Source organism: Pleurodeles waltl, chromosome 2_1 (genome assembly GCF_031143425.1).
Source record: "Pleurodeles waltl isolate 20211129_DDA chromosome 2_1, aPleWal1.hap1.20221129, whole genome shotgun sequence".
NCBI lineage: Eukaryota > Metazoa > Chordata > Amphibia > Caudata > Salamandridae > Pleurodeles > Pleurodeles waltl.
The window spans coordinates 771,894,155-771,921,121 of record NC_090438.1 but is presented as its reverse complement, the minus strand read 5'-3'; the positions used below and the strand labels follow the sequence as shown (position 1 = coordinate 771,921,121).

The 26,967-nt window shown below is 42.4% G+C and overlaps 1 protein-coding gene across 2 annotated transcripts in view; it reads left to right on the top strand.

Annotated features, from left to right (window-relative positions):
- Window positions 1–5,532: 5,532 nt before the first annotated feature.
- The window catches only part of LOC138268422 (leukocyte elastase inhibitor-like), a 108,851-nt gene continuing 87,416 nt past the window's right edge, over window positions 5,533–26,967 (top strand). Inside the window, exons 1-6 of one of the 2 annotated variants that reach the window (XM_069218051.1) lie at window positions 5,544–5,579; window positions 11,069–11,087; window positions 11,337–11,414; window positions 18,095–18,129; window positions 21,676–21,772; window positions 25,593–25,753. In XM_069218051.1, the coding sequence (XP_069074152.1) occupies window positions 21,757–21,772; window positions 25,593–25,753 (177 nt within the window). In that variant the 5' untranslated portion in view covers window positions 5,544–5,579; window positions 11,069–11,087; window positions 11,337–11,414; window positions 18,095–18,129; window positions 21,676–21,756. Of the gene's footprint in view, window positions 5,580–11,068; window positions 11,088–11,336; window positions 11,415–18,094; window positions 18,130–21,675; window positions 21,773–25,592; window positions 25,754–26,967 lie in introns of both variants that reach the window. The other variant, XM_069218043.1, reaches the window with a different exon arrangement.

Genomic DNA, 26,967 nt, shown 5'->3' with positions numbered 1-26,967 from the left:
TTTGGTGTGGTGGACTTGTGTCTATGGCTGAATAGTGATGGATTGGTTCTGTGTTTGTCATAATATGGTGAACAGATATCCGCTGCCGCGGCGGTATGTTGGCGGCAGTCAGCATGGCGGTAAGTGGGATTTACCGCCAATGTCATAATGAGGGCCATTATGTACAAGTGAACAGCCCTATTAAAAAAAAGAATAAACAGAAACATGTCTTCTATTTTTTTTTGTCTGTGAAATGCTGGCAACTTCTTTCTGCCTGTTTTTGTTATGGGGGGCTGAACAACGGGAGGGTGGAGGTTGGGAAATAACATCTGAATTACAACACAAGCAGAGGATGGACACTAGAGGGTGAATCAACAGATGCCTGATTATGAGGGCAGACTGAGGTGGTGCTGAGTGATGCTGAGGTGGTGCTGAGGTGGTGGTATGCCAGTGTGGAGGTGATGCTCAGGTGATGCTGAGTGATACTGAGGTGGTGCTGAGTGGTGCTGAGGTGGTGCTGAGTGAGGCTGTGGTGCTGAGACATGCTGAGGTGGTGATGCTGAGCTGGTACTCAAGTGGTGCTGAGTGATCCTGAGTAGGTGCTATGCTGAGGTGATGCTGCACTGATGCTGAGGTGGTGCTGTGCTGATGCTGAAATGGTGCTCTGTTGGTGTTGAATTGCTGCTGAGGTGGGGCTGCACTGGTGCTGAGGTCGGGCTGTGATAGTGCTGAGGTGGTGCTGTACTGATGCTGAGGTAGTGCTATGGTGGTTCTTAGGTGATGCTGAGTGATAGTGAGGTGGTGCTGAGTGATGGAGAGGTGGTGATGAGTTTTGCTGAGGTGGTGCTGAGTCATGCTGAGGTGGTGGTGCTGCTCTGGTGCTCAGGTGGTGCTGAGCTGGTGCTCAGGTGGTGCTGAGTTGGTGCTGTGCTGATGCTGGGATGGTGCTGTGCTGATGTTGAGGTGGTTCTTCACTGGTGCTGAGGTGGTGCTGAGCTGGTACTTCGCTGATGCTGAGGTGGCGTTGAACTGGTAGTGGTCCGCTGAGGAGGAGGTGCTGCTGTGCTGATGCTCAGATGGTGCTGAGCTGATGCTGAGGTGGTACTGTGCTGATTGATGCGATAGTGCTGCCCTGATATTGTGCTGAGGTGGTGCTGCACTGGTGCTGAGGTGGTGCTGAATGATATTGAGGTGGTGCAGAGGGATGCTGAGGTGGTGCTGAGTGATTCTTTGGTGCTCAAGTGGTGCTTCGGAGTGCTGAGTGATACTGAGGTGGTGTGCTGAGGTGGTGTTTCGTGGTGCTGAGGTGGTGTTGTGCTGGTGCTGAGATGGAGCTGCGCTGGTGCTGCACTGGGGCTGAGTGATGCTGATGTTTTGTTGTGCTCGTGTTATGGTGGTGCTCAGGTGCTGCTGAGTGATGCTTTGGTGCTGCTGAAGTGGTGCTGAGTGAGACTAACTGGTGCTGAGGTGGTGGTGTGCTGATGCTGAGGTGGTGCTGCGGTGGTGCTGAATTGGTGCTGTGGTTGTGTTGCACTGATGCACTGGTGCGGCGATAATGCTGCATTGGTGCTCAGGTGGTGCTGTGGTGGTGCTGAGTGATGCTGTGGTGGCACTGAGTGATGCTGTGCTGGTGCTATGCTGATGCTGAGGTAGTGGTGCGCTGGTAGTGAGGCGGTGTTGCACTGGTGCAGAGGTGGTGTTGTGTTGGTGCTGAGGTGGTGCTGAGTTGATGCTGAGGTGGTGTTGCACTGCGCTGGTGCTGAGTTGGTGCTGCACTGGTGCACTGATGAGGAGGTAGTGCTGTGCTGATGCTGAGACGGGCTGTGCTGAAGCTAAGGTGGTTCTGTGCTGAGTCTGAGATGGTGTTGCGCTGATGCTGAGGTGGTGCTGCTCAGATGGTGCGGAGTGACACTGAAGTGCATGAAAGTAAGTAGGTTGATGGCCTAAGTATTGGGAGGGCAGTCCAAATGTGCTGTCAGATTTGGAGTATCGAGTCTAGGAGCTACAAAAGTGAAGGTAATGGGCGCAGACTGGTTGGCTTGAATTGTCTTTCTTTGCCCATCAATCTTCGAAAAGTACACTGATACACGGTTCTCACGGGTTTTTTCACTGTTTGCATCTTATAATCTATGGCATTACATTTCTGAAATTCCGTCTGATTACACTGTCTCAAACCCTCTGATGAGGATAAAGTGCAAAATGTTGGCAGCCAAAAAAAACTAAAAAAACATACATATAAATCTGCTGAAACACAACAGCACCATCTTTGATTTACAGTAAATACAACTTTAAAGTCTTTTTAATGCACAGACAGAAAGACAAGTGCCTTGATGCAAGTCAACAGCACTAGAACATTCTGTGTGTGATTGCAAGAGTATTGAACAGCCTAGAAAACAAATATAAATTCAGAATTTTGGGATCTTGTAAGATTGATATGCCTATCACAGAGTGTGTGCAAAACACTGAGCTGGGCTGGAGAGGTTAATCTGCTTCATAGATCTCATGTTCTGTTCCTCTCCCAGAAAGCTGATTTATGAGGGAGGTTATAAACAGTAGGGGCCTGATTTAGATCTCAGAGGATGGAATACTCGGTCACAAACGTGACGGATCCCGTCTGCCCTATTACAATCTCCATAGGATAAAGGATCGTAATATGGCGGATGGGATATCAGTCACATTTGTGAGTGAGTATTCCCCTCTGCCAATATCTAAATCAGGCCGTAAGTAACTTTGCCTGCTGGCGGAAGCTGGGCAGCAGCTGTGGGTGGAGGAGGGGACAGACATCTGGCACAAACCTGTGGAAGCTTCTGATCTCCGACCACCACTGTGTATCACCCCATATTGCCTAGGAAATGCATGCACGTGGTTAATGGGCTACTAACCCCGGAGAAATTACACAAATAACACTCTAAATAGAATCCCAGTTGGAATCAGTATGTCTGTTTATTTCGTTTTTAATACGTATGATTGGTTCTAATTACGAACATTACTGGGTTGTATTTATATATGTCTTTTATTTCCACTTATCATCAGAAATGCCTTTACTCATGCAATAAGTTTATCTTGCTTTATTGCATTCTCTCTGAATATGAAGAAACAAAGAAATGGAAGGGTACGCTTGGCGCAAACCTTCTTGGCTGATAGATACTTGTAGTGTTTGCCCTTTGTTCATCTTTTCCTGCTGCTCCTTAAAACTACAATTTTCTGTGGGAAATCTGGCAACGATTTCAGCAGTAGAGTTCTTGTTCTACAAATCAACAGCTTATAGACTTATCGAAGTTAGTGTAGCCTTTAATAAACATGTAAGAGAAATGTGCCAGAGAGTTGTACACACTTACTTCAACCCACCAGGGTTGACATGCATTGGTCCTTCACTGCAGGGTGTACGTTTCAGAAGTAACAATATACATAATAATTGCTTTGATTGGGGCACACTAAAGTGTCGCATTAAGCCACGTGAACGTCATGCAAACGCATGCTTCCAATGCAAAATATGCAGAGGACTGAAAACGAGTGTCGACGGGACAGACAGGAGGGCAAGCTGAGATGATGTCACACTATCATACATGTGAATGCAATATACCGTATGATGCTCAAGATCTGTTGTAAGGCAGAAAATGAACAATATGTTTAGAACTTACATTCGCGGTTCTGTACAAACATGCTTGAAAACGACACCAAAATGCACCAGGCAAAATGAAGACTTGAGCCGGGGAGACACAGCAAGTTCTCAGCGAGTTGTTGGAAGAGACAGACCTGACTCTTGGCCACACTGCAGCTCAGGGAGCAGGGAGTGGGTGAGATGGGTGGTGGAGAAAGGCAGGAACAAATGGCAGACAGAAAGAAGATGCCCAGAACAAAACAACGTGCCTTCACACACTGTGAAAGTGAGCGGAGTGCTGAAGCCTGGATTTAAAGGAAGAGGCCCTGGCCAAGCGGAGGAGCCGGCCGGGAGGACTCCATGCTGAATTATAGGGATGGTGTCTCTTTTGCGGGGTGGTGCCGCACTGATAAAGGGAAATGCACAAATATGTGTGAAGAATTTTAAAAAAAGGTTCGGCAGTAGAAAGTAAAATAGAAAAAGTGGAAGCCGGCAAGTCCTGCAGCGATGCTGCCGGGAAGTGAACAGGTTACAAAATGGAGGGACCAGGAAGCCACATCACCCACTGGCAAGCAAGGATTTTTACAAGACAACCGACTAGACAAATCTAAAGCGATGGAAGGAGTCAAAGCACACAAAGTACAGACAACAGATCATCCTGACTGCGCAAGCCCTGTCTAGGCTCCACCTAAAAGGAAGAAGCCAGCTTTGCCTATGTAGTTAAGCTCTCTTTGCCTTTCACATTTCTTCTAGACATTAGCACTGCCTTATACATATATTACTAGCTCACACTGCTGTTTAAAGAACTGTATCACAAAATGTTTGCTATCCTTTCACCATTGTTAGATATGTATGCCTTATTGCATATGTTCACTAAGAAAACCATCTGCAAAACAAAAATCCCTCATTCTACTCCTTTTAAAAAAATATAATAGGTCACAAAGCAATATTTAAAAAACAGACCTATTGACTTTGGCAAAGCTTGTTAGATATACTTTAAAAGCAGATATTAGGACTGACTTACACAAGAAAGGAAATTCATCTGTGAAAGAAATATATTTGCCACCCACTTCTTAGGCCTAACTGCTGTATATAGAGATCTGAAGATGGGAATTTCCTGTTGGTTGAAATTTCCTCTGCTCTACCATCAGGTCTGCCAATTTGTGGTGGTAAATCGTGGCAAATCTGTCACAAATGCTGCTATGTCAACAGCCAAACCTGAAATTACTTCCACACTTCCGTCATAGTAGGCCACCGTGTAAAGGATGATAGACTTTCAGCTTAAGGTTTGAAGATGTTCACACTCCTCCTGTAAAACACCACCAGCATTTTAAAAAGCTCATTTTTGAAGTACTAACGATGTACCCTTGTTATGTGGGTGCATTTCTAGGGCCCACCTTTGGTTACAGGAATTTCACTATCCGACACGAGCTCTGATGTACTATCCGTGGAAGACTGTGCCCACTAAGCCTCTCCTCCGCTCCTCCGAGTTTGGAATCAGCTACTTAAGGCAGAGAAACCTCCGCCATCTTAACAGAGACCTCTAAATGTTACTCAGTCACTTTGGAAGAAGATTCCATTTTGCTGCAACGGTGGATGGAATATCTGCAGGCGAACCCGTTGATCAGGCCTTTTGTCTCTTTAATGGCCATGGTGTTATGGTCGTACACTTTAATGCTCCCTATGAAATTAAAAAAAAAGACACAAGCAGTGTGATTTTGACTTGGCTTGGTACTGGATACGTTATTTTTCTGAGTCCCTTACCAGTTCTGTACTGGCTTCAATGATGCTTTAAATAAATTGGGCTTTCTAACGGTTTCTTCCTGAGCATTATCCGTAGCAGAGGTTCCTCTTCGGAAACGGTGGCTAGAGATGGGGAGGAGAATGAGGTTAGGAAAAGATACGAAAGAAGCAAGGAGGGGCGCGAGGGGGGTATTTATTTCAGCATCAACCGCCTCACCACAGGCAGTCCAGCGAAGGTCTCTCTTGAGGACACCAGGTAAGGGAATAGTTTTAGAGTAAGGAGGGACTGTGCACACATTCTTAACTCATTCCCCCTGCTCAAACTGTGAGAATGTATTGCAAAGTGTCAGGCACACTTATACGTCCTGGGTTTCAGTGAGCGTTGCCAAATGTTCAGTTTCCTTATGTGATATATTTCAATGCCTTGTCCATTACTGAGAGACCCATTCTCGCATTGCTGTACTAGGTTTTACGTTGTTAATTTTTGTAAGCATACGTGGTAGTGCCAGTGTCCACAGAGCCCATTATGATAAAAAATGTCTTATGGGAGAACACCAAATCTCTTTATTCCTCTGCTGTTTTAGAATGCTATCGGACCAGTGTGCTTTAAAATGCACCATCTGCAGCAACCATTACCAAAAAGCCCTTGGAGAGACAATCGCCAACACTGGCTTAACAGGCAGCACTGGTATAGCGCCTTACCTCCCCCGTTAAATGTTGATCTCAATTTCATTTTGAATGTCATGGGGTGGTAGCGTACTTTCAACACCACTGGACATAATGCCTCCCAAGTGGTATTTGAGGAGATGCTGAAACCTCGCCCTCAAACCTGACTTGAAATAATGTTTTATTTGAACATTGATACAGACTGAACATGCTTTAAAATCAGTTTTGTTCGCAATAGTTGCTAAATTCCTCAGAATAAGCATACCATACTCAAAATAGACAACATAAAATTAATTGTTTGATTAAATATCTTAGTATATTTCTGGATGGTAACCATTTCCAGACCCTGTTCAGCCTCCTTTTCATTTTAGGTTGTCATTACCGGTGCCCGGGCCCTTCAAGGAGTATATACTTTGGGCCTAATGGCACCTTGCCCAATGTAACTTTGCTGTGGCTCTCCTCACTTGCTCCTCAAAGGACTAAGCAATGGGCAGACTTTACCAAGCAGTAGAGCGTTTGTCATGGAGATATAACAGTCTCCTCCATTCACATATGATGATCACTTAAACAAAAGACATGTCCATCTCCGACTCCCCACCCGTGGGAACACTATCCAGCGCGCAAGGACAGAGACACATAAGGAGGGCAAAGGGCTGTTCAACTTTTAGACCTATTTTTTGGAGTATGAAATGAGGGTGGGGCTCACAGTTTCCGAATTCCAATGCTTAACTGAAGAAATTTAATGACAATAACAAAGAGGGCTGCTTTGCATGTTATCTGCTACCACACTTCAAATTAGGAGATGCAAGGTTTAAAGAAGTGGCATCAGTGTGGGTTTGATCACAGCGAGAACCAAACGTGGCGCGAGCGCAAGATACAAGTCGTGTGTCTGTCCAATTAAAGGCGCTGCAGTTCTGGTACCGTCCATTGCCATCCAATGCGAGTGTAGCAACTCTGTTAAAGAGTAAAATTGTTGTGTGCCACAAGTATTGTAACCCTACTGAGAGGTGTTGATGTCCCTCTAACAACACAGTATCTCTGCATAGGAGTGCTAGTTCTCTACAGCAGTGTGAGGCGCTAGTACTGAAACATTAAAACTATGGCAGCCATATTAGCAATGTGGTTTCACTAACAGAGTGGTGACATAATGGGTTTCCCAAGTACCAAGGCAGCCTGTTAACTGGCTGCCACTATAAAATATGAATTAGTACGGCGCCCAGCCTCCCTTCCTGACTCCTGTCTAGGTGCCCCTTCTCTCCCCCATGCATGGTGGTCACTTCGCATCTCCAGCACAGCATGAACAGAAACGAGCAGTACAATAAAGGGCCCAAGTACCAAGGGTACTTGCACATCTGCGTGATATTTAAGTGCACAAATATGCTTTCAATTAAGAGTGTAAGTCCAATTTACTGATTCAAAGAATGTGAATTTGTGCTTTTAAATGTTTATTTTTTCACATTACGGTGGAATCGTTCATGGGAGCGAATGTGGAGCGGAATGTGGGCATTCCAGCGTGGGGGCACATGACAAACTTAATGTACGTCCGGAAATTCAGCTTAGTGAGTGTTCAAAGACATTTGGCAGGCATTTTCCACTGTCAGATTTTGCTAGAACAGGGCAGGAGTAAACCTCTCTTCAGGGTGAAAAAGGGGAGGCACAGCCGCAAAATTACTTGTGTAGAGAAAGGGGTGTTTACACTGCAAACTTTTTTATAGTACAAATGCCCTTTTGCATGGCATTTCCACATAGTGTGAATAGATGTACCCATGTCACATTTCAGTGAACCTGCTACTATCACTTGCTCATAAGGGCGGTCATGGAATTCTTTAAGAAATCTATAATTGTCGGAAATGTGCTCAAAATGTAGGTGTAAGTCTGATGAGAAAGTTCAAAATACTTTAAAGAATTGGGTTGAAAGTGAAGGATCTCAGTAGTGTAACCCAACTGTATGAAGAAGCAAATTGTGTAGTTTCATTATCCTTCAATGATTATTTGGTAAATTTAAGAAATTTATCATTATTGGCCTATGCTGTAAAAAGTTCTTACCCTTATGTGGCATTAGAAAGAGTCAACTGGTTGCAACTGTAACTTGGCACGTTATCATCAGTTGTGCAGATGTTTCAATATTAACCGCAGTTTCCTTGCAGTTAAAGTTTTGACATATATTGTCATGCTGTTAGCTCAAGATATTCAGGTATTGCAACACATAGTTTTCTTTACACTGTGCACTAAAATATAAATACATTGTTCCTAATCAGAGCTGAAAATACTTTGTAAGTTCAAGGAAACTGTCTCTAGTCGAATGAAAAAAGATAAAAATTAGACATTTAGACGAAGCTACCAGCAAGTGAGTATAGTGAAGTTTAACACTCTCAATCCTCAGTGTTTCGGTATATAGAATATTCCTTCTCAGAGGGCCAGGGGCTAGAAAATCAAGTATTTCGCAATAGGTCTGGTGCTGGTCTCCAGCCTTTTTGGTTTGGCAATTGTTGCTTTGTTCTGTTATGATTTATTCGGAAAAACTTTGGTTGGCAAATTGATGGGCCTTCATCAATGTTAAAAAACCATTGGCTACAGGCAAAAATCTTTTTTTGGTCTCATAAAAAACACACATTACCATGGTAGACTCTGGCATTGAAGGGAACTATTTTGCGTGTGGATGTGCTCCTTGTGAAAAGGTGTCACACTAAAGTATACAAAAAAAGCGATGAGTGGAATGCTTGAATTAATCTCAGCCACTGGTAATTACTTGGGGTTGCAAGTCCTTCGTTATATTGCACACCATGCCATCCAGGATTGCACCCAGCCATGTGCAAATCAGTCTTGACCCTGCTCCAATGGGAACATTCCAGCCTGAACTACCTTAGGAAAGGGCAGCATGCTGTAACTCATAGTGAAGTCAGCCAATTGCTGAAGTGGGCTGACGCACTGCCCCTAGATGCATGCTAGAAAGGGTGGACAAAAAATAGGAATGACACAGCAACAGGCTATTGTAAAAAGTCTGGCTGACAATATCTATAACTTCATTATTCACATAAATTTAGTAAAATCAAAAGGTCTTGCCTAACACCTGACATAAAAAAAGCCGATAGATTAGGCTTTGGCTGGTAGCCTCTTGGCTAGTGCTTTTTAAAATGTTTTTGTACAGCTTTATTACAAATAGAGTAGAGAAGGTTACAAAGATAGATAAATAAAGATACTTGCAAAGACAGGTAGACAGAGTTGGATGGATATATAGATAGATAGTGTTGCATAAATACATAGAAAGATAGATAAGTAGCTAGATTGTTAGCTAGATAGATAGGTAGACTGTAGGATCGGGCAGAATTTTTTATTCCACTGGCTTAATTGAAGGAATTTAGGAATTCTGTGTTACTGTTGTAAACCAGAATCACTGATAAATTCTGCCACTGCACTGGCGGAATTCATTCTCAGTGGTTGTTTTTGAAACATGGCTGGAAGAAGGAGCAGTCCAACTATATTTAAAAATCACTACAGATTAAAGTTTAATCTACAGTGTTTTTTAAACATAGATGGATTGCTCCCTCATACAGCCCTGTTTAGAAACGAAACCACTGCAATGCAACTGCATACCCCTCGGCACCCTTACATACTCTGGGGTAATCACTGCAGAGTATATAAGAGTGGCAAGGAGCATGCACTGCAGAGGGATAAGTATTGGTTTCTAAAGTTTATAAACCACTGGATACCGCTTGGCAGTGCTGCCTTTGCATACTCTGCAGGATAACCACTGCAGAGTATTTAAAGGCACCAAGTAGTGTTTGGCTGCTCTATTTTCTTAGAGTTGAATGCATCCTTGCACCATTTTTCGACTCAACTGTGTATTCTGAGCTAAGAGAATAGCACCAAATGCCCACTTTATCCTGTTGTGGATTTCCACAAAATTCTGCATAATTTTAATGTAATTCTGTGGAATTCTGCTGACTCAAATTCCCCCAGTTCTGTCAACCCATAGTAGACAGTTGCATAGATAGAGATGGCTGAATGGATAGATATCTGGATAGAGAAGGTTGCATACATAGAGAAGTGTAGCTAGAAATGGCATAGCTAGACATGTAGATAGATAGATAGATAGATAGATAGATAGATAGATAGATAGATAGATAGATAGATAGATGGATAGATAGTAAATAGATTTTCAAAGAGAGATATAGTTGCATAGATAGAAAAGCAAATAAGCACACAGGCAGATAGGTAGATACACAGTCAGAGAGACAGGCAGGTAGATATATAGGTTTATAGACAGGCAGACAGGTAGTTAGACTAACAGACAGATGGATAGAGCATGAACATGAAAACAAAAACCCTGGAGCTGAAAGGATCAACCTTATGTGCGGATGTGCTCCTTGTTAAAGAGCAAAATTCAGTCACTCAAAGTGAAGTTAGGCAGTGGCTGAATTAGGTTGACCCATTTCCCCATGCTGTATGATGTAGCTGGTGAAAGCAAAATATGAATGACACAACAAACCAATGGATGAAGAGCGCTGCCTAAAAGCCCATTTAAGTAAGTACATAACACATATGCTTTTAGTAAAATAGAATGTTTTTGTCTAACGGCAGACCTAAAAATAACTATTACAATGCTACATATTTTGTTTAATGGAAGATTTTACTTCAAAGTGCTTTAAACTGCTAAGTTTCATCACATATGCTTCAACATCAGAGGAAATGACATCACATAACCTTTGACTCTTATGAAAGGTCAGTTTACCTTTTAGCTCCTGCGATAGTGCACTTATCTGCCTATATTTGAACAAATAATTAGACCTGGTTTTAGCTCCACCTAGAGGAATATATTTTTATCTTACCTCTTTCCACTGACTGTTTGATGCATCCTTATGCCTTCCATTGCAGTGTCTGAAGAACTATTTGAAATCTAAATTTATATTTAAAAAAGTACATTCAATCATTGCACATTCAATGATTTATGTAATGCATGCATCCTTTAAGTAATTATTTATTAACTCAACCCTTGCAATCATTACTGTTATCTCTGCCCTAGGTCTCACATGAGATCGAAACCTTAACTTGACTGCCTATTGTGTTTTTACTTTTCAGATCGACCAGACATCATTGGGTAAGGTGAAATAAGGACAGCTTATAAGTTACTGCAGATCCTGACAACTTCTCCTCATTGCCACTTGGGCTGAGTACTTACTTTAAATTAGATTAGCAGGTGGCTTCTCGTCACTGTGGCTGAGTAAAGTTTTAAAGTTTCAGCTGTACTAGCTAACTTGCCACATGATAATCCTTTCACATAGAAATGAAAGCAGGAATGTGTGGAAAGCTCCCTTAACTTAATTACAGATCTTATTTTTGTTTCTAGGTGAAATGAAGGTCACGTGGCATGTGTACCTTCAGTATACTCCTGACCTTCGGGTTTACAGCACAGAAATGAAGGCAGGTCTGTAACACAGGCTCCGTTGCTATTGGACGTACATTAAACATTAAACAAAAACAGGACTATAACAAATGCAAGGCGTCTTATAAAGTAGTTCTGCCTTCCTTCCTAAATGAAACCAAGACACTAAGGGCATTCCACTAGGTCTGACTATAATATGCTAATGTGTACATGCAGGCATGAACATATGTGAACTTGTGTTTGCACGCGTTACAGCATTAATGCCTGTCCTATTGACTGTGCTAATTCCGGTTGTTTTCTAATTTAACAGGGACTGTTGACAAGCAGAAATGCCCAGCTACTTAAAGCAAAAGATACACATACATGTAAAAGGTTGGATAAATCACAGGGGCACACAGCAGTCCACAGTAATTTCAAACCACAACAACAGAAATTGGTATCCCATCCTACTCTTGCATGGAGGCCTATGGGGGCATTGACACAGTTGTCTACTTAATGTGCTTCACCACAATTCTATGTTGTCAAAGGACGCATTTCTGAGCTATGTAGATATTGATACAAACAATACACCCTCTCTTCAACTCACCAACGCTCGTCTTCTGTACCAGGCCTGTGGACGAGGTTTCACATTTGCCACACCATTTGGTTATCTTTGTTGGAAGTAATGATGAATGGGAAGAGGTGCAAAGAGACTGTCATTGATACCGAGTTTGACTCAATGGTTTTACCCGAATAGGCAATTTATCAATTCCCTGGTTTGCCGATTTTGACGCATAGAGAATAATTTTTCTTAAAATGAAAGAAAATCGTTCCATCCTTGCTGGACAATGGGGGTCTTAAAATTGGTTGGCTTTTCTGATTAAAAAAAAAAAACATTTCAAGCTCATTGCCAAGTATGCACACATGTACACATAATGGCGGCTTTCTTTGAACAGATATTAAAATCTATTTAAAAATGGATACCCATTGAAACCATGGTTTGTGTCAAGTAGGCACTGGGAGGTTATTTATATTTAAGGAGCTGAAAGGAGGAAAGGGTTGGACAGAGAGGCACATAGAAGCATACAAATAGTCCCTCATGCACCTTAATACAAGGTTATGACATCAGAAGTAAAAGCAAGCAACTCATTTGGTCAAAACACAGTGAGCCCAGAGCGCTCTTTGGGTGTGCTAAGCACAAGAAAATGAAGAAAGACAATTGAATCAGCAGCAGGGGACTGAAATAGAAGAGAAAGCCATTGAATCATAAGAATGGTCGGACATCAGTGGCAGCTCTCCATTATTGGCTTCAGGGATCCGCCCTCCTTGTTTTCTGGTCTTTGCTTTATGATACCCGTAGAAAATAATGGGCTTATATTACCTACTATGCCCAATTGGTATAATAAAAAAGCCGAACTTCGCTGCAAGGGATGCTAAAACAGCAGCCTGAACCAGTAAGGGCCCGATTTAGATCTTGGCAGAGTGGAATTCTGTGTCACAAACGTGACATATATCCTGTCCTTTGTATTACTATCCCATTATATCCTATGGAGATCGTAATACGGCAGACGGGATATCTGTCACGTTTGTGAAAGAATATTCCATTCACCGAGATATAAATCAGCTCCTAAATTTCCCTGATGGCTAGTCCGGAAGCAGAGATGCTACTGTGCCAGCTATGAGGCATATTTTCCAGGGCTGGAGAAGGTCTAGCCCTGACAAAGAGTTCTGACTTGCCTTCAAGCCACCCCATATGTGACTCCATACAGTATTGCTTTTAAGGTAGCTCTGGGCACTTTAAGCTTAAGCCCTGTAGTGCCCAGTCTGTCACCACACCCTCTCCCACTACATCATAGCTTTGGGTGGATTTGGGAGCCTGTGAGGAGTTAGGAGAGGGTGGAGTGAAAAAGCAAAGCTGAAAGTTAGAACCCAAGCAGTGCATCACTATGGTGTGTGCACTGCAGAGATTTTGACTTTTAGCTTCCTGCTTAAGTGTTCAAGTCAAGAGGGAGCTGAGTTTGTACCTTAAGAGTCTTTGGTGAGACCGGCTGCTGAGGAGTTGAAACAGACCTGTGAAGGTAGCTGTAGGCAACTAAAAAACACAAATCACTCAAGCATTGTGTGCATGCATGCAGCTGTGAGTTTGTGTGCATGACTCAGTTTGTGTATGTGTAAGCATGTGTCTATAAGTGTGATCATGTCTGTGAGAAAGAGAGTTAGAGAGAGTGATAGGGAAAGTCATTGAGTGGAAATAGGCAAGAGTGAGTGACAGTGAGTGTAAGTACCAAACAGCCTTAGTAAGAATGACAGAGTGAGATTCTAAGAGTAAGTGAGAATAAGAGTGAGTTCAAGTGAGTAACAGTGATTGAATGAGAATTGCATCAGAATGAGTATCAGACAGGGAGAATTGGTGAGTGAGAATGACTGTGAGTGAGTGAATGTAAGTGACGTTGAGTGAGTGACAGTGTGTGCATGAGTGTGCTATTGCTGTGAGTCAGACGCAGGCCCTGGCATCCTGGAGGTTATTCTTGGCCTACAGAGGCACTCAGGGAAAAATGCCAGCTCTGCTATGTTAAAAGCACATAGGCATAGGTGACACCCAATGGAAAGCTGGTGCCGGCACATTAGAAAACATTCTTGGCTCGTGGGGCATTCATGGCACAATGTTGATGATGGTACATTGGAGATAAGTCTTGGCATGAAGTCTGTGGCAAAATGCTAGCAATGGCAAACTAGAGGTAATTATTAGCACATGTAACACCTATGGCAAAATGCTAGTAGTGGCTCACTCAAGATAATTATTGGCATCTGGAATGCCTGTGGCAAAATACTTGTACTAGAATACTGGGCATAATCTTGGCATCAGTAGCAGCCATGGCAAAATGCTTGTGCATGTACACCACATGTAATTCTTGACGCATGGGGCTACTGTGTAAAAATTCTGACACAGGCACAGTAGAGGTAATGCTTGTTACAAATGACACCTGTGTCAAAATGCTGGCACTGGCACACAGGAAGTCATTAGAAAGGACAGCCATGACCTATGGGAGGGATCAGACAACCATGATAAAATGCTGGCCCTGACACACCAGGGGTAAGGATCGACATATGTGCCACTCATTCTGTATGAATGGCATCAGTGGCAAAATATTGGCGTTGCCACACTGTCCGTAATTCTTAGTATCCATTGAATATGATGGGACCAATGCTGGTCCTTACACAATATAGGTAATTATTGATTATTGGGGGCACGTACTACACAGTTTTAAAAATGGGGTCAACCTCAGAGAAGCATCATGGTTTGTTGGTTTGGACCACCATGGAAGTACTGCGATATTCAATGAGTGCCCTTTTAGAACTTGATATTCAATGATTGCCCTTTTAGAACTTGATATTCAATGAGTGCCCTTTTTAGAGCTTATTGAACACATGCATGTGAAAATTGTGCTTTAAAAGGTTTAAGCTTTGTTTCTGAAGTAGAACCCATTTTTCTGAATTAGAACCCAGATAGAAAGAGATGGGCTCATTTGCTTGCTTGAATTTGGACAAAGTGTTATGCCCCACCCACTTGCAAAGGTCACCAACTGCCACTGGAAGAAAACAAAGCCCACTCTAGGTCTACACTGGATTCAATAGGTCAGCCAAAGCTACTTTTAGGTAAGACCTAAGATTGAATGAAAACTGTTCAAATTGGGAGGAATTCATGAGTTGGGTGAGGTCTAGTGGAGTATGATGCTTCTGTGAGCAGCAGAGGTTTTTGTATTATAGTTTAGTACCTATGTTAGCTACTGAGTTTTTCCATTATAACATAGATTGTGGTGAAAAAGTTATATATGTCAGGAGGTAAATTCTTGTCTGTCTAAAAGGCTTGACAATTGCAACCACTAGCTGTATTACTGCTGGAATATCATTACTAAATAATTGCAGAATGCTCTAATAAAAACTGCGTATAAATTAATTATTTTCATCCTGTGGGTTCCAGAAGCTCCCCCAATCCAGCATCCTGGCTGCAATGGAGCTATTTCAATGTAGTAATCCTTTATTGCATTTGGAAATTTGGAAATGATCCCATTACTTTAGCAACAGACATTGGCCCTCATTCTGACCTTGGCGGGCGGCGGAGGCCGCCAGCCAAAGTCCCGCCGTCAGGTTACCGTTCCGCGGTCGAAAGACCGCGGCGGTAATTCTGACTTTCCCGCTGGGCTGGCGGGCGGTCGCCTTCAGACCGCCCGCCAGCCCAGCGGGAAAGAGGCTTCCACGATGAAGCCGGCTCGGAATCGAGCCGGCGGAGTGGAAGCTGTGCGACGGGTGCAGTTGCACCCGTCGCGTATTTCACTGTCTGCGCAGCAGACAGTGAAATACATGTAGGGGCCCTCTTACGGGGGCCCCTGCAATGCCCATGCCAGTGGCATGGGCACTGCAGGGGCCCCCAGGGGCCCCGCGACCCCCCCTACCGCCATCCGGATCCCGGCGGTCGGACCGCCGGGATCTGGATGGCGGTAGGGGGGGTCGGAATCCCCGCGGCGGTGCAGCAAGCTGCGCCGCCGTGGAGGATTCAATGGGGCGGCGGTACACTGGCGGGAGCCCGCCAGTGGTGCCGGTCCGACCGCGGCTTTACCGCCGCGGTCGGAATCCCCATTGGAGCACCGCCGGCCTGTCGGCGGTGCTCCCGCGGTCCTCCACCCTGGCGGTCTTTGACCGCCAGGGTCAGAATGAGGGCCATTATCTGCAACCGGGCCAGAAAATGTGTGACTAGGGGGCTAGACTCTAAGCAGTGTTTTCGTCCTTTTTACATTAAATGTCCTTTGCATATAAATGCACTCTGTGCATAAGTAATGAACAGCATTAGCTTCATTAATATGCAATGTGCTATTTTATCCCTAGTGTTTCCCTGCATATCTAAAAAGGCACAATTATGGGCAAGCAGGCGACAGCATCAATGCACAACATCACCACAATTGAATCCTTTGTATTGCGGGAGCATGCAGAATGTATCTAAATAGGGACTCTTTCTCAGCCACACCTACATACCCTGCAGACCAGACAGCATGATTCAAAACTGAGGGTCCTTATTCAGAGTCTGGCTTACGGGATACTCTGTCAAAATGTGCTGGATACCCTGTCTGCAGTATCACAAGTGCCTTAGGTTATAATGCACCTGTAAAATGACACACAGGACATCTGCCGTGATTGTGAGGGAGTATCTCATCTGCCAAACTCTACACAAGTCATTTATTTAGGGCATAAAGCTTTAAGCAGGTTCTTCATTGGCAGTGCATAAAAAAGTTCAAGTCATCTTCCTTTCAATTTTCATACGACTAGTCTTTTTATTTCTTATTCCACTCATTGAGCTGTTTAAGAATCAATATGTCATAGATGCCAACACATGTTTCGCCAGAACACCTCGCTTCATTAGGGCAGTGCTTTTATAGACTAAGGTTGGTTCTGTTTTAAGGTATCAAAACTTATTTGCCAAAAGGTGATTCAATGTCGATAGCACTGTCTTAAGAACCTTTACAAAGGCTGGAGTGGGGCGACTTCGTACCAGTGTTCCAGGATTCCAGGAATGGCAGACCCTATCCTCAGCCTGAAGTACCATTCTTATGTTACCACTACTGACACTGAATCATCGTCGTAGAAGAGTGTAAAAAAATCGTGCCTTTTCCTTGGGGCTTTGAGAGAAGGAAGACATCACGTGGGAAAAGGCTGTGATGTGAATAAAAAACTTTATAAAAAAACACCTTTAATGACATTTCATTCACTTTCTAACTCTGGACATCCAAAATATCAGCAGTGCGAAACTTCTACAGACATAAGGGTATGAAAAACACATATATCCCCAACATATTGCCGTATGTGTACAGTAATTAGTCCTAAAAGTCATAGGCAGGGCTCATGAATGCTTCTAATTCTATGAATCAAGTGACCCGTGTAAAACCTACAGAGTGAGGACCTGTATGCCTCGGCAATTGGAGAGATACTAAAATTTGTCTGTGAATTGATACACAATTTTTTTTGTTTTGAGAAAACATTTGATATCTTCTAATTTCAAAATGATGATTTTCAGGCAAAGTTTTTTATGATTTATTTAACACTCGAAAACTTGTTATTGCATTTGTTAAAACAGTAGCAGCGTTTGTTAAAAAAGTAACACCTGAGTGACCAATTTTTAGGTCGAGCGTGCAAGCGCTTGCCGACCTGTTGTTATGTATCTGTGGACTTTAACCACGCCCATCACTTTCATGTGTTTGTGGGCTTGCCTTTCAAAATCTCTTGATGTCATGGGTGAATGCGTCCCGCCTTGGGGCGATTTTGTTACCACCTTCCGGAATTATCCTGTTACGTGGATAATTGCATGATCAGCCACATACTTCAGCGTGAACGAACTACTCTTTTTCCCTTTTGTCTCTCCCTTCGTGCTTCATGACAGCTGTGGTTCTCACAGCTCCAACAGCGCAAACTCCATTGGCAGTATTGGAGCGCTGGTTTTTGTTTTTTATTTAAATTCTGGTAAACCCCGAATATACCACTCCTCCAGTTATACTCATGTTTTAGAATGTAACTGTAGAAACATTGTCTTTTTTTAATTAGAAAGTAAAATGCATACTTTCCTACAATGTCAATAATCAGAGAAGATGTTTTAGGCATCACTGACGCCATAGACTGCATTTTTTAAGCAATTTTAGTATGTTTTATGCTGTAGAAACTTGAGTGATCGGAAATACGCTTTTTTTTATTTACAGTTGGGGTTGACGATATCCATTAGATATAGCCACAGGTAAGCATTTTTTAACCAGTTCCACTTTCTAAATAAAGTTATTTGTTGTGGTCACAGTACTTCTAGTCTATTTCTGGTACTTTTGTGGTTTTAAATTAGAGCAGCATGCTGTGTGAGTTGGTGAATTGGCAACATAGCGTTTATTTTATATGCAACATCACTTTAACAACTATTGTCTCTTCAAACCCTGCGTTAATTTGAGTTCTTCTATTTTTAACAGGCAGGTATTCAGTACAAATTTTTGTACTAACCTATTATAGTTATTTTAAACATGGTATTAATGACCAAATGTGCAGTTGTACCTTATTTTTAAGGAGAAAGCAATGTGTACCTCAATTAAGCATGTACTACATTTGAACTAATTTCCAATGCAGTGGGTGATTCGTATTTAAGACTAATATTGTCTTTGTGGAGTATAGTAAGTGTTGTGGTAAAGGTGCACAGCATGGAGTGTAATGGTGATTGTACATTAACATAACGTACCTCTAGCAAGGCTGCGTGCCAGTCCTGCTATAAACCAAAACGTACTCCAGCAAATGTTAGATACTGACACACACTGCACGGAACACCCAGTACAATGTTTTATAATAGCAATGTATACCCGTGGTTGATGAACACTAAGCTGTCCATTCATGATTCTACCCCATGCCTCTTTCTTCCATCATCCTACACTCCTGTCTCTTTATCGCATGAATACAGGTTCTTTTTCACCTCTGCTTTCTGCTTTTGACACTGTGTTCCTATTTTTCTCTTACTCCTCCCTTTTTTGCCTTTCGCTTTCTTGTTCTGGTGAAAGACCATTGATGAAAACTAAATTCCAGTTCCCAAAAATGAGTGCTAGTTCCCATCTACAGTGACCGGTGCAATTGAAAGCACTGTCAGAGCAGTATCAGGGCAGCCGTTGACACCTGAAAGCACTCCTTTACATTGGAGACCACAGAAATTGAGAGAGTGCATTTGACCGATTCACTCACATCCCTTAAAATAGATTTCGGAAGATATATTCTTAGGTCGAGCCAAGGCAGAGCGCATGCCCTGTCTCTCGATATGCTGTAATCTACTTATGTTGGCTTTCATCACGCCCACCACACGCCCATCACTTTCATTTGTTCCTTGGCCTGGCTTTCAACATTTCTTTGGTTTCTTTGGTAAATGCTTTCTTTTGTCCTGCCTTTTGGCTGTTTTGTTCCTGTCCTGGAGACTGATCTTGTTACATCGATCATTGCACTATTACCCACATAGTTTAGTATTGGTGCACTACTTTTTTCCTTTGCCTTAGAGTGTTTTGTTAGTTTCCTGTTCATGTTCTGCACTGTATCCGCAACGGTTAATTTTGGCTTCTTTGGCTCATGCCCGCAAATCACACTCAGCTGACCTCATTAGCCAACCAAAATATAGCTGTGTATGTGTGTGCAAACAAACTTTAATTCCCCATACTCTTTTGGAGCCCACACGGCTCAGCACCATGCTTAAATACTTTTTTTATTAACTGCTCCTAAGATTGAAACTTAAGTGTTCTAGTTTTTTTTTTTTTAACGCATGGGGAGAGCTGAAGCCAAGACACGAGCCCAGCTTCCCAGTTCCAAAGTCAGCAGCTTTAAATGCTATGCCACATCCTCTCTCCAAGACAATTGCCATTTTTATTTAGGGTTTTATCTCCCCACAAAGTCACCTCCCACCGTGCACCCACCCTTAACCCCTTCCTCCTTCCCTTTTGTTTTCTTGAGCACCCTCGTGTTTAAAATAAATTACATTTATATAGCCCTTACTACCCTGCATGAAAAGGCATGTTTTGTATGTAATACTCCCAAATGTTCCCCATAATCAGGTGACGCGTGCTTCATGTTTAAGCATGGCAGCCCCTTGCCTTTCTTTAATCAGCACGGCACACACTTCAAGGCTGCCACGCTTCATGTTTGTATTGTCTCACAACAGGTATCTATGTAACTAATGTGTAGGACGCATCGTCAGCTTTAATGGCATGGAAGACTGGTCCGTTAACTGGTCTTTTATTGGTCGAAAAATTGTGTTTTTGATAGCCTGTGAATGTTAAGCTTATCCTCAGTGGTTGCTGTCTTCAGCAGTGGTAGACATTTCACTACTGTGCCCGCCTTATGAAAATCAGTGGCCACCCTGCTCCTCATGGAACTAGTTCATCCCCAACTACAGAGCAAGGAGGCCCAAGTATTCGCCTATTTCTGAACGTGACCCAGCCGTGAACATTCCCCAACGAGTTCACCGTCAGCACACAAGGCAAGCGCACAAGGACACCCCTGCTCCCATCCAGGGTGTCCAAGCTCCTGGCAGGAAGGCTGCTCAGGTTTCTTTTCCCTGCAGGTAGTCCCTCCTCCCAGCTGAAAATGGAAGGAGCTTTCACCAGCAGCCAATCAGCCTCAAGAGCCTGTGAGCATTGGAAGTTCACATGACAGGCAAGTGTGAAACGTGTGTCAAATGCACAGGTGTGTCAAAGGCTTACTACTTAAAGATCAAAACCACAAATCTGTGCTGGTCGCCACAGCGAGTACTCGAGCTGTGCCCTCCAACGACTGCTCTTTCAAGACTACTTACTTCACATTGACAATTTGTCACAGTGGAGGGTAAAAGATTTCCTCAAAACCAAAAAACAAAACTCGTGTAGAAATTTGGGATGTAAATAATTTCTAGGATAAAGATTTACAATTTTTTTAGGGTGGTAAAAATGCACCTTGAATTGTATAACAACCAGCTCACTTCCTACCTTTCATCTCACCTAATGTATCCAGAGTGCTTTATTGCCAAGATACCTGAAAATATAGGCAACTGACAGACTTTTCATCAACATATTTTTATATGCTTAAACGATACAACTGTATGAGTTCATGTCCAGTTCAATAAATCTTAAAAGTGTTGTTGTCTCACTATGGATAGGCATAGCAGAGAACAATGTAGCGGCTCCCTGGCCCAAAGACATCGCTGGTATGGGATTCCCTTCGTTGACTTTCACCTGTGAATGGACGGGGCCATGGCTTTATGTTTCTTTTCATAAGTTTCTTGCATCCTTTTTTGGTCAGTCCACATTCGCATAGTTGCTTTGCCACATATCACCCTTAGGGCCTGATTCTAACTTTGGAGGACGGTGTTAAACCGTCCCAAAAGTGGCGGATATACCACCTACCGTATTACGAGTCCATTATATCCTATGGAACTCGTAATACGGTAGGTGGTATATCCGCCACTTTTGGGACGGTTTAACACCGTCCTCCAAAGTTAGAATCAGGCCCTTAATCTCTTTCTCTACCTATAAATTGTACATCCTACCTATCAGTTTAAATTTCTTTGTCAAAGACTGCTTATTCTGTTTGTGGTGTATGTTGTGAGGCTCACAATGCCAAATTAATTGTTAACCACTCTATTAGATGACGTAATTGGTGGGGTTTATATGCTGCATGTCTAAACACTTATAAGGTCCAAAAAGCTAGACCTATCGGCTATGCCAATGCTTGTTAAGATTTCTAGCCTAGTCATTTTAGTGTTTCTCTCCTCTCTCCCTCTCAATATTATTTGCAGGAAGGCTAAACCAGAACGAAGCTCTGTCGAACACTCACTACATCCAAACTCTCTGAAGACGATACAGAGTACTTTACAGACATGACAAGTCAAAAAGGTATTGGTCAAATGAACCCCCAGGGCGCTCCCACATGAAGTGATCACTGAAAGCTCTAATTTAAGACATGGTCCCTTCCATTGTTTTCAGCTGACTGGTTCCATAAGCAGTTGGGAAAGGGGGAGCAGTGCTAAGGTGACAAGTGCTGCTTTGGGCTGGAAATGTTGCAGAATGTGTTGACATCTCTGAAGAAAACATAAGAACTCAAAACAAAAACAAACACAAAGCAGCATAACAACAGTTCAAACATAGCAGGCCACAAAACAGCAAAACAGTCAAAACATAATGCAACCATAGTACAACAGAATAAGCTCAAATGTATTAATGCAGCTCAAAAATAGAGCAGCAACAAAAAACAATAGAGCACATCACCACCACAAATACAGTACATGCCACCCAACATGTATGCACAAGCATGCTGTGCATACCTTGCCACTGCCAGACACCTGCTTTCGTAATACATTGGTAAAAGGTCTTAGCTTACCACCAATGGCATGAAATACTGCTGATGTTTAATGATCTGGACCCTGGAGTACACCATATAATACATACATTTGTGTACAGACTTTTATTGAAGCTTCCTCCCTGACTTGATAACTTTTCCCATTCACCAGCCACACACATTTAATGAGTGGTGCAGGTGGTGATCTGGGGTAGCTTTGTCGAATCTAAGGGCACAGATACATCCTTATTGCAGTCAAAAACGGGATGCCTGACTCATGTGCACACTGTATATATGGCAGCAGGGCTGTAGCATTATGTGCCAATGGTCCACACATGCAATGTAGCACATAAAAGTCAGAAATTAAGCTGATGACACTTGCTTCATACAGCTTTTACTGTGATGGTGACTCTCAGAAGTGGTGGGACTCCATCTCACATGCCCTAATTAGGCAGCCACCACATCCGCCCATAATCAAGAAACTATTGAAACTAGTTTGTTGCACAAGCAAATATAAAGCTTAGGCCTATATCAAGAATCTGACTATTGATGCAAAAAGTGGGCATGGTTAATTAATGGTCAGATCTTACTTATTGTCTCTGCTGTGCCACAGCAGTAACCGGCAAGATGCTGGAAACGGAGGTCCACGGTTGATTCTCAGTTTGGGAGCTCTCATGTGATGATCACTTTACAAGAAACTCTTTCCCAATCCTCTTTGTCAGCTACAACTACTTGTAAATAATTTAAACAGGGTGGGGCAACCATCGCTGCGACCTGATCATTCTGTGGCAGAGGGGCTGTCAATAGTGGAGGCAGCTGAGGTTGTGTCATCAGAAATTCAATGCTTCCCTAAACTCTAAAAGGAATACAGTACATTGTATCTGGTGGAGTGGGAACACACTACTAGTTTAGGTGGTGTCCCTGCTCCACCAAACTTGAAATGACCTTGTAAGTCTTCTGCAGCCCTTTTGTACTGATTTGTGGTTACAGTGAAGAGTGTCTTGAAGATTTATATACATGCCATTGTTTCTGAGCTATTTTTCTACAGGTTTAGGAAAATGTCATAGCAAACTAAAGGTTTGAAACAGACTTCTTAAGTGAAGTGCGCTGGTGATGGTTTGCAAATCAAAATCAATGTCATTGTGATGTTTCTGCAAACAATTGAAATGAGATATGAGCAGACCTGGTCGTTATATGTGAAGTTACAAAATGTTTGTCCTTCTTTACATTTTCTGTATTATCCTGTTATAGTGCGTACATCTTCACTCCTCCTCGTTAGAAGTCATTCATATTTAGGGTATTGGGCCTTCAGACCATCTTCCATTGCACATCCCCTGTACCTCTTCGGGATAGCAAAGTAAAACAAGACTACTGAGGTAATTGTGTATGTTAATGAGTTGCATATTTCCAATTATTTCCATTTAAATCTTTTGGGATTTATTCACAAAGGCATCTAAGATCACATAAATAGTACTAAACAGATACTCTTTGATATATCCTTTCATGTCTTTGTGAATTAGCCCCCTTGTGTTTTTCAGATCAATGGGGCACTTTGGGTCCTAGTTGCCAAGAAAGTAGTAAATGTGCTTCCAGATTTACACCTATATCGGAGTGTAGATTTACTACTTTCTGAAATTCACAAAACAATCCCAGGAAAGCACACAGAAAGATGTGCTAGATCAGATTTACAAGCAGATTCTTGGGAAGGTCATTTGATATTCCATTTGGGATCACATTCCTGCTGTATGGAGTACACAGTAGAGAGAACTCAGCACAGACACAATATGATCCCCTGTGCAAATGCACATTTTTTTATCCACAGAGAAACCCCTTTGCCAACACACCCACCAATCCTAGGGTGATTCATTCCCCTTCTCCCCAGAAAGTGATTTACACCTGCACTGTTCTTTAGTGAAAAAAACAAATATTTTCCAAGAGGGAAAGGAGAATGTGAGGATAATATAGATGCCCACAGATATAGTTGCTTGTCAGTATTCACATACTTTCAAGGTTACTCACGCCTTAGAATTCCCTAAAGCATATTCTTTTCCACCCCTTGAGTGTTTTTTACGTGTGTGAAGAACTATCCACACCCATAAATAGACTTACGCTTACCAGGGTCCCTCCCTGAATTCTTTTCCTAATCCTAAGGCTTTGCTCTCTTTACCCTTTCTTCGCAATACTTACCTGTTCCTGTATATATATTTTTAATTGGTGAGGTCGCTTTTCCCCTTGTTTCCTCACCCTCCCCTTATAATATACATTGCCATTAGCATAAGTCTTACCTTCAACCATTAACACTTACCAATTCCTTTCTTCTGTGTTTTAGCTTGTTTTTAATCTCCTGCTTTTCAACCTAAGGTGTTTGTATCCAAGGGATATGACCCAAATAAAAAAGACATGACACCATTTTGAGTTTGGCTTTATAGATCTGGAAATATCAGAGCCTATTTATAAAGGCATTTTGTAGTATGTAGTGTTGGGCTCCTGTAGTGCTCTTTTTTATTTTGCATGCCTTTATGAATTGGCTACAAAGCATCTAAAATGGGAATACATTTGAAGTGTACAAGGGCTATTCAGATACAGTTAGTATATATATAAGGAGTGCCCGTATAGAGTTAGTGCAAACAGAAAGAGGTTTGTTCTCTTTGCAGTTTTACTCATAGGGATTTGGAAATTTTGGACTAACTCACAAAGGCGTCCAAGGGGACATGAAAGAGTAGTCCTGTAGTACACCTTCCCATACTCATACATTATTTTGTGAATTGACCTTGTTGTTTCTTCTCATATTTCTGGCACCTTCAGGTATTTTCAATTTTTCTGCAAAATAAGCAGATATATTTTTAAATTCCGTTCAAGCCAGTGGCTTAGCACAGATATCATGGTCCCATGTGCAAGTCAGAGGAATAGGCCCCTTGCCATCAGTTCGGTAGTCAAGTACAGAAACACTTTGGGTGTAGAGGCCCTCACACCTCTGACCCCCAGTCCCAGAGCACGTGCTGCACCACTTATAGGTATGTCCCTCATTCTGGCTCATATGGAAGTTTAACATAGAACATTTAGGAAAGGGGATGGTGTCTTTTATTAATTGGCTCCAGGAGTCAGTCTGGCTGCTTTGTGCAGCTACTCGGAAAACAGATAGTAATTAAAACAACTTTCACAGAATTACAGCAAAGATTACCGTAGCTTGGATCTGCATTATGAATTCCGTGGACCTTTGACTTTTTTTTAATTCTCCTTGAGTACATATGTGTAAGTGAGATCTGGTGCAATCACTCGACTAATAATCTAATTATTGCATGGACTAACAGTGTGAGTGTTTTCAAAAACGTCTCTGCAGAGCATGCTCATTATATTTTACACTTTACCTCCCTGCAGGCGTAGCTGTGGCGAACACAAACTTTGCGCTCAATTTTTACAAGAACATTATAGAGAGCCACAAGGGGGACAATGTATTTTTTTCACCATGGAGTATCTCGACTGCTCTCGCTATGGTTTATCAGGGTGCAAAAGGCCACACAGCAGCCCAAATGGAACAGGTGAGTGAAATGTTTGTTTAAGTTGACTTAGGAGGGTCTTAAGGTATTTTTGTCTCTCAAAGCATTCCTGTCATAAGCAAGTCTGCGCTTTGGCAAGGCACCCCTGATGCACAGCAAAACCCAGCTGCAAATATTTCCTTGAATGCATTTGAGCATTTGTGCAAAACTGAGAGAAACATAAGGACCTGTCAATTTTTAAAACTATTTTTAAAATATTTGTATTGAAGTGCTTATGTAAAATCAAGCCCAGTATTCTTAGATCTGGTGGGTAAGTCTGGGTACTGGAACACTCCGCCATTACAAATCGGACAGGGTGGTATTCCCCTTTCTGCCCAGCATACAGTTACTTGCGACTCTTAGTTTGGCCTCTAGGATTCTTCACACTGGTCAAGAAGTCGTTCAAACTTCTGCATTTTTCTGGATGCATATTAATGATCCTCTCAATTTGACTACGGATGACGCTTGAGGACACTTGAAAACAGGTCCTGATTTGGATCTAATTTGGAAAATTAAAGACCAGGCTCAAATTTCTTCACTTCTAATTCTATTGCATAGCCCAGCAAATCTCATGATGGCCAGTGCCCAGACAGAACCTGCCTCTATGGGCCAATGCGTAAATCCAGTCCAATCCAATCCAGTCCCTTCTCATCCAATCTCATCTCATCTCATCTCCAGTATAACTGTGTCTCATTTTGGAATAAATTCCCAGTAATACATTTAAATATATGTTCCCAATGGCGTGCTAAAAACGCCGGAAGCAGAGTGAAAGTGACCACATCTGGAACACTCTGCACTTGAATTTCGTCCTCAAGTATATAGTAAACTTGCATTTAATTGAAATATAACTGTGATCAATCATGGTACAGCTTATATATTGATGCAGTGATTAATGTATTCATGTTTTGACTCAAGCAACAGCGAACAAGGTTATATTTTTTTCTCCAATGCATTTAATATAGAATCTATGACATACCCATACAACTGATATGTAACAGATTTGATAAAGAGTTAATAAATAGTCAGAACAACGCACAAAGCACCCTTAAATGTGGGTTCAAACTAAGTTACGAATTTGGACATGTTTGTAAAATCAATTTTGACACATAAAATTCAGTAGATGATAGATCAAATTATTTGAAGATAGGGCCTTGAAAAAGCTAACTTGTCGGTGGATTTGTGAGCAGTGCCAAAACGTCTTGGTCCCATTTCAGAAA